The sequence below is a fragment of the Syngnathus leptorhynchus genome, chromosome 3 (assembly GCF_054491065.1).
Source record: "Syngnathus leptorhynchus isolate UIUO chromosome 3, UIUO_Slep, whole genome shotgun sequence".
Classification (NCBI taxonomy): domain Eukaryota; kingdom Metazoa; phylum Chordata; class Actinopteri; order Syngnathiformes; family Syngnathidae; genus Syngnathus; species Syngnathus leptorhynchus.
Genome location: NC_141197.1, coordinates 4,326,278 through 4,342,817, shown reverse-complemented (window position 1 = coordinate 4,342,817; position 16,540 = coordinate 4,326,278). Strand labels below are relative to the sequence as shown.

Genomic DNA, 16,540 nt, shown 5'->3' with positions numbered 1-16,540 from the left:
GGTACTTATAGACAGACAACTATTCACACTACCATGTGTGTTTTGGGAATGTTGAAGTAAGGGTGAGGGTTACTAATACATAAAATAACAAGTGAGATGATTGGGTGCGTTATTTATTCATTCTTTCATCTTCTGAGCAGCTTATCCTCACAGGGTTCATGGGCGTGTGCATTAGTCTTTGGGCGAATCTGAACTGGTTGCCAGCTAATCGCAGGGCACACAGACAAACATTCACACTCACCATCACAGCTACAGACAATTTGGAGGAGTCAATTGGCCTACCATGCATTTTTTGGGAACCTGGGAGAACATGTATGTAGACACGGGGAGAACTCCACAACAGGAAGGCCAGAGGAATACCGTAATTTTCGGACTATAAATCGCGGTTTTTGTCATAGTTTGGGTGGGGGGGCAACTTATACTCAGGAGCGGCTTATGTGATTTTTTTCACAAATTTTCAAAATTCAAAAATCTGCGATGTATTGAAACCGCGATAAACGAACCGCGATGTAGCAAGGGATTACTGTCATTTGAACTGCAAGTGACGTCACCCGTGCCGCACGGCAGTTGTTTACATAAAGGGCAAAGGATTCGATCACGGGATGACGAAGATGACGAAGGGTCCCACGTACTACCAGCATCATTAGCGGCTTTGTTTGTAAGTGACACTAAGGACGAAGAGTTTGAAGGATTTAATGATTTGGAGTGATACAGAAGGTTTGAAAAACTATTATGGCTTTTACGCACGGCCGGTCCTTCTCGACGGGAGCTCTCTTTCACCTCCGTGGATGGAAATCGGGGGCCGGCGCTCGGCCGGGTGGCTGTCCGGGGACGGTGGATGGGGCTCGGACATGGCTTTTACGCACGTCCGGTCCTATTTATGGAGCTCTCTTTTACCTCCGTGGCTGGAAGTTCAGTAGTTGTTGGCTCGTTGAACTCTTGTTTTGTTAAATAAAGAGCCGTTTACCAAACCCACGTCTCACGGTCGAACGCCTTCTCCGAGTCCACAAAACGCATGTGGACTGGTTGGGCGAACTCCCATGCACCCTCGAGGATCCTGCCGAGGGTGTAGAGCTGGTCCACTGTTCCACGGCCAGGATGAAAGCCACACTGCTCCTCCTGAATCCGAGGCTCGACCTCCCGACGGATCCTCCTCTCCAGCACCCCTGAATAGACCTTACCAGGGAGGCTGAGGAGTGTGATTCCCCTGTAATTGGAACACACCCTCCGGTCCCCCTTCTTAAAGAGGGGAACCACCACCCCAGTCTGCCAATCCAGCGGCACCGTCCCCGATGTCCACGCAATGCTGTAGAGGCGTGTCAGCCATGACAGCCCCACAACATCCAGAGCCTTTAAGAACTCCGGGCGGATCTCATCCACCCCCGGGGCCTTGCCACCGAGGAGTTTTTTAACTACCTCAGTGACTTCGACCTCCGAGATTGGAGAGTCCGCCTCAGAGTCCTCAGGCCCTGCTTCCACAATGGAAAGCGTGTCGGTGGAATTGAGGAGGTCTTCGAAGTATTCCCCCCACCGACTCACGACATCCCGAGTCGAGGTCAGCAGCACACCATCTCCACTGTAAACAGTGTTGACCGTGCACTGCTTCCCCCTCCTGAGACGCCGGATGGTGGACCAGAATTTCAAAAATGTTCAAAAATAAACTTCAACTTTGACATTTGATTTTTTTTTAAGATATGAAAAACATTGTATGCATTTTACTAGAAGGCCTTTTTCTGTGTCTGCAGTTATCGCACAATGTCCAGAATTTTAATTTTTCACAGTACAAACGTTTGGAATTAACTGCAAAAGAGAACTCTCACAATCCATTCTAGGAATTTGTTGAACGTCTTCTTAGGAGAGATGAAGCTTATCAAGCTGCAAAAATGAGACACATATTTTCTTCCATTTTCCCTTTGGGTAGGCGCAATGATCAGGTACATAGTACATTTTATGTCAATTCATTTATCTCGATCTGTTGTGTTCCCAGGAGGCTGGCCCACAGTGACATCACATGCCCATACAAAAAAGTAAGCAGTGAGAGGACAAAAAGACTAGTGCAACGTTATATTTATTTCTTACAGTGACTTTTGGTTGCCATACAAGAATTCTTGAGGATTTGAGGGGGCGGGACGGAATGAAGAGTGCACTTACAGGACAATTCTATCTATTCATTTTCGTAGTTTGTTGATTCTATGATGATTTTTGAAGCACAAAATTACAGCAACATAGAAAAACAAACAAGTCTTTTCACAAATTCCTGAAAACAGCTTAATCTATGTCAAGACTTAATCAAAGAATAAAATCTAGTAATGAAACCAAAATGAAGTTAAGAAAAAGGGGTTAGCCAAATGTGGAACACTGAAAATAGTGGGAGCAGCGTTAAAAGCGGGGAGTGGAAGTGGGTTTAGTAAGCTATGTTTCTAAACATAGCTGGTGACACTCTTAGAAGATTCTTACTACATCTACTCAGCTCTACATTTTCACACAGAACACTGTTTGGTGACTTGTTCACCCACTGAGAGTAAACAACAGCCCCAACTAATTTGGGGGGGGGGGGGATTTATGTATGTGTACATAGTTCTCTACTAAGGTGGCTTGCAGACATATATTAAAAATGTACAGATTTATATATCTTTTGAAATACACAAGTTACACTCTCTTGAGTCTGGGATTTTTAGAGAATGACAGATAGGCAAGTGGCGGTCAGAAGATACCTGCTTTTTGTGGTCACTTGATTGGCCAACATGTGAAATCTACAACATGAGTAGACTGCATCGAGGCAACAGTTCATTGCAATACAGACAAGTAAGCATAATGTGATATGTCACTTGAAAATGGGGAAAAAAACACGACAACGGAGATTCATTGAGAATAAATATTGATTCTTACAAAACCCATAAGTCTAACGATAATATCCGCGCTTGTATCTATTTCATATTTCTGTTAAATATTGATGTATTTGGCAAATCCAATCACCAGTGTCCAACATATTTTTCAAGATAATCTCTATAAAATGTCATATAGAACTCTATACAAACGTTTAAAAATACTGTGCTTTTCGACCCCTGCTGACACATTACTGTTTGTTTGAAAATAAGTTGCAGCTTTATAGCGGCACTGTCCTGTGCCTGTCTGCCGCTAATGTTCACAGAACACAGAGCGTTTGTTGGTTTCATCCAACTCCTCCAAGGGTGTGCCTTGGCCCTTGCAGCTGAGCGTGATCAAAGCAATTTTTAAATTTTTATGTATATCTCTTTGAAGACACGTTTTTTCCCGACGTATCAAATCACACAAGAAGTACACTCTGAAAGAATTGGCTAGGTAGCGAACGGAACGGTGAACCAAAGGAATCCGAAATTTTATTTCAGGGATCCTCACTGGATTGATGGGGCACTGCTTTGGCCAATAGGCCAGAGAGGACCCTTTCCCAAGATTGTTTCTGCTCAAAGCCTTGAAATAATTCTATCCATGCACTCACTTAGACATACGATTTACTCTTGTTAAAACACCCTTATATACACATCTCAACCATGTACTAGACTTGTACATCTCAGCCAGTAGCCATGGCAGTTCCAAAAGCGATCCAGTTACAATACATGAAACACCTTGTTTCTTGCAGTGGTTTGAAGGGTGGGGCGCGTGAGTGTATGTGCTATATGTGCATGTTGACACTCTTTCACCATAAAACCCTGAAACCGACAAGTGATACTTTGTGAAACTCAAGCACTCCTGGCTAGTCTTAAGTCACGAATCAGCCTAACATAGGAACCGTTACACCAATTCTCTCGGAAGACAAACCTCTACTAAGTGTGTGCAACCTACTGTTTTGCTTTATTGAAATTATCTTATTGCAGCATCATTTTCAATGGATAATCATCTTTTTATGTATTTACTATACCGTAAATTTCGGACTATAAACCGCGGTTTTTGTCATAGTTTGGGTGGGGGGGTGCGACTTATACTCAGGAGCGACTTATGTGATTTGATTTTTCACAAATTTTCAACATTCAAAAATCCGCGATGGAATGAAACCGCGATAAACAAGCCGCGATGTAGCAAGGGATTACTGTCATTTGAATTGCAAGTGACGTCACCCGTGTCGCGCGGCGGTTGTTTACATAAAGAACAAAGGATTCGATCACGGGATGACGAAGGTGACGAAGGGCCCCACGTACTACCGGCATCATTAGCGGCTTTGTTTGTAAGTGACACGGAGGGCGAAGAGTTTGAAGGACTTACTGATTTGGGGTGACACAGAAGGTTTGAAAAACTATTATGGCTTTTACGCACGCCCGGTCCTTCGGTCTGTGGAATAATTAGAAATGCAACTTACAGCGGGTCCGACGTCAGCATATGCGGCGCATACGCGGCATTGTTTGCATAAAGCAAGATCAATGGATTTATTGAAATGGAGTGACACAGATGGTTTGATAAACGTGTTATTTATGTAATACTTACTTGAATAACTCTGAATGTTACGTCAGGCCCATTCTCAGTTTCTTGTTTGTGTATATGTCAAGTTAGCATACTGTATCGTTTAGCCTGTTGTTGCTGGTTAATGTCTGTTTTTGGTGTTGGATTTTGACAAATAAATTTGCCCCAAAAGTGCAATTTATACTCCGGTGCGATTTATATGTTTTTTTCCACTTTATTGTGCATTTTATGGCTGGTGCGATTTATACTCCGGAGCGACTTGTAGTCCGAAAATTACGGTACCTCCGTCTTGATTCCTCAAAAGGATGTGGTTTAATCTAAATAGAGCTTTTGGACAGATATGAAAACAACACAAAGAATATTGATTTAAAGAACATAATTAAAGGAGGATTCAATTCTGGATTCAGATTAATAAAACTGAAACAAGACAATTTTCAAGGATTTGGGATTACACAAAGCTGCTTTTTCTCTGTGTACAATGAAATCAGAAATGCTTTTGATGATGTTTGCATCTCTTCTTTAAAAATTCCTATGAGCCAGACTGGTATTTGGCTCCTCCTGATCGTCATTTTTTTTTTGCTTAAAAAATGGCTCACCATCTGTCTTCGTGAGACAAAATGTCCACAAAAAAGTATTCTAATATGCCTCATTGGAAATAACTCTTCATAGTGATATGATCAGACCACTTCTTAAATACTTCGGGTCATCTATTCACTTCTGCTCCCAGTATTTGTTCAATGAGGTAAAACACAAAGGTTCTACTGGACAGATATGCGAAAATGGAACCGTAAAGCACACGGGACACGTGAACAGCTTGCAACGCAGCTACGTTAGTGTACTCAACCATCACACGTATTGGTTGTTTCCTAGAAATAAGAATAAAATTTGAAGTGATATTTGTGACAAATGTAGCAATGTGAATATCAACAGTAACCTGTGTCCACAGCTGAGACAATTAGACTGGCTGGCATGTCAGTGAAAAATGTTCAAAGTTTCACAACAGTGCTTGTGAAGGAAGAACAGTAGACTCCCCCCTTGATAAATGGTTGTGGTCAGCTCTGGCAGAGCCGCACATTAATAAAGCAAGTTGGCTCGCGAGTCCCGCATCAGTCCCATCTGTTCATAGTCTTTTTCTGCATCTGCCTGCTTTCAATCTGTCAAGCTGAGCTTTTGCTGCTTGAATCTTCACTTACGCACTTTCAAAAATAAAAATAATTGCCATGTTACCTTTCATTAGTGAATTGTTTAGTTTGATTGGAAACTCTGGTCGTTGAAGTAAATACACACCATGGAGGTTTTTGAGTAGAAGTGGTTTGATATCACACGAAAAGTGTCCACCGTGTTGAAAAAGGCTAACTATTAAATATACACTGTGACTATGGTGTCATTGTAAGGAGTAGTACACAATCCTTTAACCGATAGGTCCAGAAGTATTTGGTCAATGACACATTTTTCTTTTGCCTTCATACACTACCACTAGAGATTTGAGAATGACACATTTTTCTTTTGCCTTTATACACTACCACTAGAGATTTGAGGAAAAAAAACAAGTGTACCAATATGGCACTTCCAGTGTATCATTTCTTATTTCTATTTTCAATTGGCATTCAAAAATCCAAATGCAAAAGTGATTATTCAGTTTACTTTGAATATGATGGAGGAAAAAACTCCTTTTTTTAAATTTTGGGCTCAGATCAAAACTATATTTTTTCTATTAACTATTAGCACAGCTACATTAGCTTGTTAGCCATCACAATTAGTCATCACCACAACCATTATCCATAAAATGGCCAATCAATTTTCAGCCCTATGAAAAGTGATCTTGTAAACTATTTGAAGTGTTGTTTTTAACTTGCATGCATTATGGCAGACAAAATATATATTTAAGTGCAGTGATTCTGAATCAGTTTGTGAACACTTTTCCTTCTGCACACAAACTGTAGCTACTCATTTTCTGTGGTCGTGCCTCCCGACCTGATTTGCAAATGCTTGTTACGAAATTTCGGGATTACAGAAATCTGAACAAACAAATGCAATCCCGTGGCTCGTTTTTCCATGTCATATTTTGATCTGAACTTGAAAAATGTAAAATCAGCCATTTTATCATTTTTTTAGTATGAAAAAAAAAACTCAGTCAGCTTGGATAGACAAGCAGTACAGAACTTGGAAGGATTGATATTCAATAGTGTGTAGAGCTGTACTACATATACACATCGGTAAGATATGTGTCATAACACTAACTTTCAGTAGCCTTGGGTCACATGCTGTTTATTTCTTGCTCGATTTATGCATTTGTGTTTTCTTTCTGAACATTCGGATTCACACTGTAAAACCGTGTGGCACCTGCACCCTCCTGATGAGTTACTGGTTGAAGCCCGTGCACTGGAGGTCATCCGGACCTCCAGCTGGAGCTCCAGGGAACCGTGAAAAATGCCTAGCCGACCTTCTGGAGTTAGTTCAACGCAAATGGTTCAAGGAAACCAAATGTCATGATTTATTTAAGTTTAATACAAAACTCAACTTGAGTATTAAAGGGAAAGTCAAGCCCCAAATGTTATTAAAGGGAAAGTCAATCCCCAAATGTTCTTTAGAATAATATGTTGTATGTGCCTCCACTAGTCTAAACACGGAATTCTGATGAATATTGAGTTTGTGGAATACGTGTTAAGCAGCAAAATTCAACCGTTGTTTTTATCCATCAGCAGCTATTTTGCCACTTGTTAACTTAAATGACATCACAGTCGCCAGGTCTCAAGTCAAAACCACTCACGGCTCAGCTTCAGAAAACTGGCGAGCCGGGATTTATTGTGTCCTGAGACCTAGCAACTGTGATGTCATTTTCAGTCGATGGAAAGTGGCAAAATGGCCACCCTGTGAGATGGATAAAAACAGGTGGATTTTCCCTGTTTAATTCATATTCCAAAAATGAAACATTAAGCCGTGTTACGACCAGTTGGGCTGCACAGAACATTATTTCAAAGAAAATTTTGGGGTTGACTTCTCAGTTGTCACTGAAATACTTCTGGACCTATGTGAATTTGAAATGTAATATTTATTTTCCCTCAGAGCTGCTTTCCATTTTACTTTCTCTTTAAGATGCATCTCTTCCTCTAGCCTTAAGCTAATCAGTCAAAGTGTTCCTTGAAGATATCTAAGGAACTCAACTTTGAGGGTGGTCAATACTGCAATGCTGCTCAGTGGAAGGAATTACGTAGTATAAGTGAAGCTCTGGCTTCGCAACAGGGAATGCCCTTAATGTGTATCAAACACTGCATACACACCAAAATATGACAAGGTGTGCTTTGTCATCACACAAGCTGATGGGACCCAATATGGTAAGCATTCTTGAATGGCATCTTTAACTGTGTTGGCCTTTGGCAATGGAAAGGCTGGCTTGGTGCCGCATTGCAGGAGCTCGGCCTCCAACGACAACCTCCATCCACATTCTACTCTCTCAGGAGAAGGCGATTTCAGTGACTGTGTGGATTTATGCTTCACATCTGAGAAGACAGCATCTTCTTACTCCCGGATTGGAGTAAGTTCGTGTGTGCTTCTTGTGGGCACCAGATATGAATCCAAACGTGAGTTAATTACTTGACAAAAACAGGTGAAAACCAAACGTTTTTCTCTGCAACCTTAAACGCACCCAGAAATATAACTCTGGTAGGACTCTAGTGAAGAAATATTCTCATAATATTCTCTAGCAAAGATAGAAAAAGATCATAAAGGAAAGAAAAAGACCAGCTCAGCTGGTTTTCATGCACCCACCCACACGTGGGGCACATGGAAAAGGTCTGTAGTATTCCAAAGCTGCAGTTGGATGAGCGCAAGTGTTCATGTGAAATAAACGACTTCTACAGTTTGAGGACCCACTGCTCCAGAGACAGTCCCTCATTCGAGCCTCTCTCTCGCTCCCCTTGATGTCACCCAGCACCGTACTCTCCACGTCCCACGATCCCCTGATACCAGGAGCTGCAGGAGGGAGGCTGACTGGACTGGAGTGCTCAGATGAGAATGAGAGAAGACAAAACATGGGCAAGAGGCAGCATCAACTTGGACAAAAGCTTCCATGGCTGGAGTGGACGTCCCATGAAGAGATCGGTCAAAGTGGGACCTCCGTCAACTGCGACCCGCTCTCCGCTGTCCTCTGGGCTTATCTGTCCTGCAGCAGCTTGAGGGCCCTCTCGATGTTCATGCGGTGACCCACCCTCGTGACGCCCAAGTCAATCAGGTCCTCTTTCTGCAAGGAGGGCAGATGGGCACCTTCAATTTCATTATCCAGGAAAGCGTTTCTGTGCTCTCCCAGGTGGAGGCTCTCCAGCCAGTCGGCCACGTCGTACTTGCTCCAAAGCTCCACGGGCTTGGAGACGAAGGGTTTGCCTGATGCCGCCACTGCATGCATGAGCGTCAGTGGCGATGGCGAACGCGAGCTCCCGCCACACGACGAGCTCAGACTGTAGCCCCCGCCGCTGCCCATGGGCGGGGTGGGCAGGCCGAAGACATCTGTGAGGGTGGGCGACACTGAAGGCGGGAGTGAAGAGCAGGGGGTGAGGGAGGAGGCAGAGTCTGAAGGACTGCAGGGGTGTGTCTGAGAAGGGAGGCTGCTTGGAGGCGTGGAGGTGAGGGCGGCAGCTGCAGCAGCATTGTTACGCATTCCTGAGTCGTCTGAAGGTGGCCTGGGGGAGCAGAGAGGAGGTAACAAGTTACTATGGTGGCACTTGTGGTGAAAATCATAAGAAAGTAAATGACCGCAGACCAACCATGCTGCATTTTTTCCTTTACAGTGATCACTCACCACTTCATCTTTCGCAAATGCGCTACTTTTATAAGTGACGCAACTTTTTAAAGAACTGCATTTAAATACCAGCTCAGTGGCCTAGTAGTAGAGTGTCCGCCCTGAGACTGGAAGGTTGTGGGTTCAAACCCCGGCCGGGTCATACCAAAGACTATAAAAATGGAACCCATTGCCTCCCTGCTTGGCACTCAGCATTAAGGGTTGGAATTGGGGGGTTAGATCACCAAAAATGATTCCCGAGCGCGGCGCCGCTGCTGCTCACTGCTCCCCTCTCCCCCAGGGGATGGATCAAAATCACATGGGGATGGGTTAAATGCAGAGGACAGAGCCCTTTGAGACTGCTTGTGATTTAGGGCTATATAAAACTTGACTTGATTGATTGATTGAAATACTCGCTGATAGCGCGGGGCTTGTCTCTGAGTGCAAGAGGCAACAGCAGGCAACGTGCAACAACCTGACAATATAATGTGTTTGTTCTTTTATTTACTGTAAAGGTACAATACACGCACAGAATAGTGTGGGAATGGTTACTATGGGAATAAGAAAGGTTTATGGCGCGTAAAAGTATTGGGGAGTGTTTAAAAAGCTTTACTATTGTGTACTGAACCACAATGGAACAGAAGATTAATGACTCACTTTGGTTTTGCTATACATGACCTCCCCCGGGTTAGTGTAGTGTGGTAATTCTGAGGTTGGACATTTTGCATTGCTTGGCAAGGTAAACCATACTATTGATTGACTTACAATACACCCATGCCCCTTCGCGGCCAACGAGAAACACTGTGTTTTGAACATTTCAATACATTGGTATTTAAACATCTAAATAATGCATATACTGTATTTACTTTGCGGGTTTTCGTTTTTCGCAGGTGGTTCTGGAACGCATCTCCCGTGAAAAACGAATTTATCCATCCATCCATTTTCTGAACCGTTTTGTCCCCACTGGGGTCGCGGGCGTGCTGGAGCCTATCCCAGCCCTCATCGGGCAGCAGGTGGGGGACACCCTGAACTGGTTGCCAGCCAATCGCAGGGCACAACCATCCGCACTCACACTCAGACCTAGGGGCAATTTAGAGTCTTCAATCGGCCTACCAAGCATGTTTTTGGGATGTGGGAGGAAACCGGAGTACCCGGAGAAAACCCACGCGGGCTCGGGAAAAACATGCAAACTCCACACAGGGAGGGCCGGAGGTGGAATCGAACCCGCACCCTCCTAACTGTAAGGCGGACGTGCTACCCAGTTTATAATATATTTATTTTTATTTAAATTATTCATATATTATGTTGATTTATTTATTTCATCAAACCAAAAAGGACACCGGTCACAAGTTACAGAAAATATTTAAATGTTTCTGATTCCTTAATTGACAGTAAATTTTAAAGGAATACGTTATATGTTCTACCTTGTAGAAGAAAACAGAAACAGAACAGAACAGAACAGTCGTATGCAAAAGTTTGGGCACCCCCTGATCATTTTCAAGATTTTCCTATATAAATCATTTTCATCATCATCATCAAACCATTGGATACGACGTAACGATGTATTTACGATGTAAATGTAAATAAAAAATGTAAATAAAAAAACTGTAAATGAATGTTGGAACAAAAACTGCATCTGGGAATGAAGGTTGATGATGAGCGGGATTAAGAGGATCATCAACACATTTATTCTAACAGCACCCAAATGTAATGCTAGTAAAATAACAGTAGATGGGGATGTACAGAAAAGTATTGCCAATCCTATCACAGTAGATGACTCATTACAGGAAGACAATACAAAGTTTTGCTTGACAAAAGGCATATGAAATTAACAATATTCATTTTGCCACTGTAGTAAATGATGGACAATGACAAGTTTTGTGGTCTCTGATTCAGAGTTGTCTGCCTTTTGCCCCAAGTCAGTTAGAAAAGTTTCAATTCCCTGTGTCCCCCTCCAAAAAATTAAACAGTATAGAAAATGAAAGGATTTATACTTTTCAACCAGGTAGAACTGCATGCATCATATATAATGAAGATATTAAGATATTAATGAGATAATTTCATGTAGCTAAATGAGGTGACTAAAATATGAGCCATAGCTCGCAATGGGATGCAACGCAATTCTATACCACAGCAAATTACAACCACAAAATTAATGCGACTAGTTGCCAAGCACACATTAGATAAAAACACCCATCCACAAGCACTGAATTAGATAGTGAAAAGAGAGGAACAGCAATGTGTACATGTTCTGTTAGACAATCTCATATACGTTTTCATATTCATGTGTGCAAATCTTCTGATTGTTTTGTATAAACATGACTGCTCAATCAGAACACGCACGCACGCACGGACATAGGGGCGGTAACCTCCCATTACACATAGGTATCAAATGGTCAGCTGATGTTTGCCCGCCTTTTCCAAAGAGTATAGAACCTTGTGAACTGGAGAAGGAAACTGTTGTTTCTTCTGCTGCCGTGCCTCGTATACTGGCCGCCATTAAAGAACCCAAGATCTTGCCAATAAAGAACCAACTCTTACTCCACATCTTACTCCACGACATGCAGGTTAGACCTGTCGTGAGACAGTTTAGTTTTACCCTACTGATAATGTGTCGTCGCAATAAAATTTATGGATGGGCTCGGACATGGCTTTTACGCACGCCCGGTCCTATTCTATGGAGCTCTCTTCCACCTCCGTGGCTGGAAGTTGAGTAGTTGTTGCCTAGTTGAACTCTTGTTATGTTAAATAAAGAGCTGTTTACCAAACCCACGTCTTTGCTTGTACTTTGTTAACGCTACGATATAGTAATATCCTAGAACTGTGGAATAACGACGAGGCTGATGTCACAAAGACAAAGGACGAGGAATTTGATCGATGGATTTAATGATTTGGAGTGACACAGATGGTTTGATAATATTGTTGTAATATGATAGTTATTTGAAATATACTTTATATATCATTATATGGGTCTGTGGAATAATTAAAAATGCAAATCACGACGAGTCCGACGGCGTGCGTATGCAGCATTGTTTACATAAAGGACGATCGATTGATTTAATGAATTGGAGTGACATAGATGGTTTTATAAAGGTGTTATTTATGAAATAGTTATTAGAATAACTCTGAATGTTACGTCAGGCCTGTTCTCAGCTCTTTGTTTGTGTATATGTCACGTTAGCATACCTATCGTTTAGCCTGTTGTTGCTCTGTCATGTCTGTCCTTGGTGTTGGATTTTGACAAATAAATATGCCCCAAAAGTGCGACTTATACTCCGGTGTGACTTATATATGTTTTTTTTTCACTTCATTGTGCATTTTATGGCTAGTGCGATTTATACTCCGGAGCGACTTATAGTCTGAAAATTACGGTGTGTGTGTGTGTGTGTGTGTGTGTGTGTGTGTGTGTGTGTGTGTGTGTGTGGAGACACCCTCGCTCTAAACAATGGCATCTTATTGACTATGTCATTGTCAGAGCCAGGGATCAGCGCGACGTGAGCATCACAAAAGCCATGATAGATTCAGAGGCCTGCTGGACAGATCACCGCCTGATACGATCCACAATGTCCATCAGACTCAAGAGGAAGAGGAGACTGCAAAAGAAGTTGAGCCGGCCGAGACTAAATCTTGAGACCCTGAACCAAACTTCCGCCCTGCAGCTGTTTCAGACCTCTCTTGGAGAAAGCCTCAATCAGGAATACCCTGACGACATTGAAGAACACTGGAGCCTGCTCAAGTCTTCCATCCTTGATACCTGCAGTGCCACTCTTGGACACAAGCCCAGAAAGCATCAGGACTGGTTTGATGAGAATGACACAGAGATAGAACAGCTCATCTCCAAGAAAAGGGAAGCCTTTCGTGTCTGGCAAAATGACATCACCTGCAAAGCAAAGAGACAGGCTCACTCCAGAGCTAAGGCTGACGTCCAGAGCCGGGTCAGACAAATTAAAAACACCTGGTGGACTGAAAGGGCACTGGAAATCCAGAGTTTGGCAGACTCTGGTGACACCAGAGGCTTTTTCAGCGCTACTAAGGCTGTCTACGGGCCAAGCCATCGCGGCCAAAACCCCCTACGCTCTAAAGACGGGCAGGAGCTGTTGAAGGGCAATGAGCCCATAAACAACCGGTGGAGAGAGCACTTTCAGGAACTCCTTAACCGTGACAGCACAATTCAGCCAGATCTTCTCAGTCATATCCCTCAGAGTCCCATCAGGGAAGACATGGGTGAACCTCCCACATTAGCAGAGGTCCAAGACGCCATCAGGAGCCTGAAGAACAACAAGGCCTCTGGGCCAGATGGGATCCCAGCCGAGGTCCTAAAGGAAGGTGGACCAGAGCTCCAGCGCCACCTCCATTCCCTCCTTTTGAAGGTCTGGGAAAAAGAAGTACTGCCCTCGGAGCACAGGGACGCTCTGATAGTGCCCATTTTCAAGAAAGGGGACAAAGCGAACTGTGGGAACTATCGGGGCATCTCGCTCCTTTCAACAGTTGGCAAAGTACTTGCTCGTGTTCTTGCCAATCGCCTACTGCCATTGTCTGAGGAAGTTCTCCCAGAATCGCAGTGCGGTTTTCGCCCATCTAGAGGCACTGCAGACATGATCTTTACAGCACGCCAACTCCAGGAGAAATGCCGTGAACATAAACAGCCTTTGTTCATGGCTTTTATAGACCTGACAAAGGCCTTTGACACGGTGGATCGCCAGACCCTCTGGAGCATCCTTCTGAGGTATGGTTGCCCAGATAAATACGTCAGAATACTGCGATTATTACATGACGGAATGACAGCCACAGTGCTCAACAACAGCTCTTTGACTGAGCCTTTCACTGTAGAGACAGGGGTCAAACAGGGATGCATCATTGCACCCACCCTGTTCTCTATCTTCATTGCCACCATACTCCATCTCATTGACAAAGAACTACCACACGGAATCCCAATTTGGTACAGAACTGATGGCAGGCTCTTCAACCTTAACAGGTTCAAAGCCAAAACCAAGATCAGAACCACCACGGTCATGGAGCTCCAGTATGCAGATGATAATGCCATTGTAGCACACTCTGCAGAAGACCTCCAGGGCATCCTGAACTCCTTTGCTAAGGCATACAGAGCCCTGGGTCTGACCGTGCACACCAAGAAGACCCAGGTGCTACATCAACCCCCACCCAACCAGCCATCTACTTTGCCCATCATAAATGTGGACAACACTGCACTTGAATATGTCCACCACTTCCCCTACCTCGGCAGCCTTCTCTCCTCCAAGGCGGACATTGACTCTGAGGTCAACCATCGCCTGAGCTATGCCAGTCGAGCGTATGCCAGACTCCGGAAAAGAGTCTTTGAAGACAGAGACCTCCGGGTTGACACCAAGCTCCTGGTTTACAAAGCTGTGGTTCTCCCCACCTTACTTTATGGGGCAGAATCATGGACAACCTACAGCAGCCACCTAAGAGCTCTTGAGCAACACCACCAGAGAACCTTGAGGAAAATACTCAGGATTAAATGGGAGGACAGACGCACAAACATCAGCATTTTGGAGGAAGCCAGGATACCGAGCATCACCACTTTAATAATGCAGCACCAACTCCGATGGACAGGACATCTCATCCGCATGGCTGACACCCGCCTCCCCAAACAGATGTTATACTCCCAGCTGGAGAGAGGTCCGCGAGCCCCGGGTGGGCAAAAGAAACGTTTCAAGGACAACCTCAAGACCAATCTCAAGAAATTCCAAATAACATCTCAGGACTGGGAGCGCATCGCCTTGAACAGGAACCTCTGGAGGGCAGCGGTGCAAGAAGGTGCAGCACATCACGAAAAGGAACTCCGCCGTGTCGCAGAAACCAAACGACAACTCCGTAAGGAAAGACAAAAACTGGCTCCAGCACACCCACAATCCATCACCACTTTCTCCTGCCCATACTGCACAAAAATATGTGGATCCCGGATCGGGCTCTACGCCCACCTGCGGACCCACAAGTAGACAACCCTGAGAAGAAGACTGTCATACTCGTCTCGAGTGACCGCCGATGATGATGATGGTGTGTGTGTGTGTGTGTGTGTGTGTGTGTATATATATATATATATATATATATATATATATATATATATATATATACATACATACATACATACATACATAACCACACACACACACACACACACACGCACCGTAATTTTCGGACTATAAGTCGCTCCGAGTATAAGTGCATGTTTATATAGCATGAAGATGTATATAATAATTCCAGTAATTCTTTACTGGAAGAAGATGGGCACTTCAAATTACAGCAATCTCTTGCTACATTGCGGTTCGTTTATAGCGGTTTCCTTTTTTCTTTTTTTTAATTTTGAAAATTTGTGGAAAAAAATTCACATATAAGTCGCTCCTCAGTATAAGTCGCCCCCAATCCAAACTAAAAAAAAAACAACGCAATTTATAGTCCGAAAATTACGGTCAGACCCTACGCTGGTGCAGTAGGTCCTGGGTTCCTCTTGATCCTCGACATTCCAGGCCTCATGTGGCAAGAGTATGCAGACAGTATCTGGAGGATGAAGGAATTGACACGATTGAATGGCCCTCACGATCACCTGATCTAAACCCGATAGAACACCTTTGGGACATAATGTTTCTGTCCATCAGACGCCGCCAGGTTGCTCGTTAGACTTTGCAGGAGCTCACTGATGCCCTTAGACAGATCTGGGAGGACAGTGTGTATATACACACACAAACACACACACACACACACACACACACACACACACACACACACAAATATATATATTTCAAGTTGAGTTTTGGTAGTTGAATACTAAAAACTTTTGACACAACGAATAATAATATTTCCTACTCAGGATTTCAATCAAAATAATCATGATTATAATGGTTTTCCAGAAATGCCCAGCCATGTGCAGATAATTAGGACAGAGGAGCCTCTAAACCAGGGGTGGGCAATTCCGGTCCTCCAGGGCTGCATGTTTTCGATGCAACACACCTGATTCAAATGGTCAGATAATTAGCAAGGTCTGCAGAAACTGGATAACAATCCTGATCATTTGAATCAGGTGTGTTGCAACAGGGTGAGATAGAAAACATGCAGGTCCTCAAGCACTAGAGTTGCCTACCCATGTAAGAGCTGATTTGGAGCTAGCCACCTATGACAAAACTCAATTCAACTCAGCATTGCATTGCATCTGAGTCACTTCTGTACAATTCTTTTGGGTGTTGGCTTCTCCCAGATCGGTTTTCCAGGTGTGCTGTCTTGTTCTAAGTGCAACAGTTCAAAAGGATGGTCATCATTCACAAAAATGATCGAGGCGATAAAGTTATTCAGCGTTAC

The 16,540-nt window shown here is 43.6% G+C and overlaps 1 protein-coding gene across 8 annotated transcripts in view; it reads right to left on the bottom strand.

Moving 5' to 3' along the window:
* Nucleotides 1-2,062: 2,062 nt before the first annotated feature.
* The window catches only part of shank2b (SH3 and multiple ankyrin repeat domains 2b), a 236,034-nt gene continuing 221,556 nt past the window's right edge, over nt 2,063-16,540 (bottom strand). For 5 of the 8 annotated variants that reach the window (XM_085907072.1, XM_085907074.1, XM_085907071.1 and 2 more), the window contains one exon: nt 2,063-9,110. In XM_085907072.1, coding sequence (XP_085763198.1) covers nt 8,588-9,110 — 523 coding nt within the window. In that variant the 3' untranslated portion in view covers nt 2,063-8,587. The other 3 variants (XM_085907075.1, XM_085907077.1, XM_085907076.1) reach the window with 3 other exon arrangements.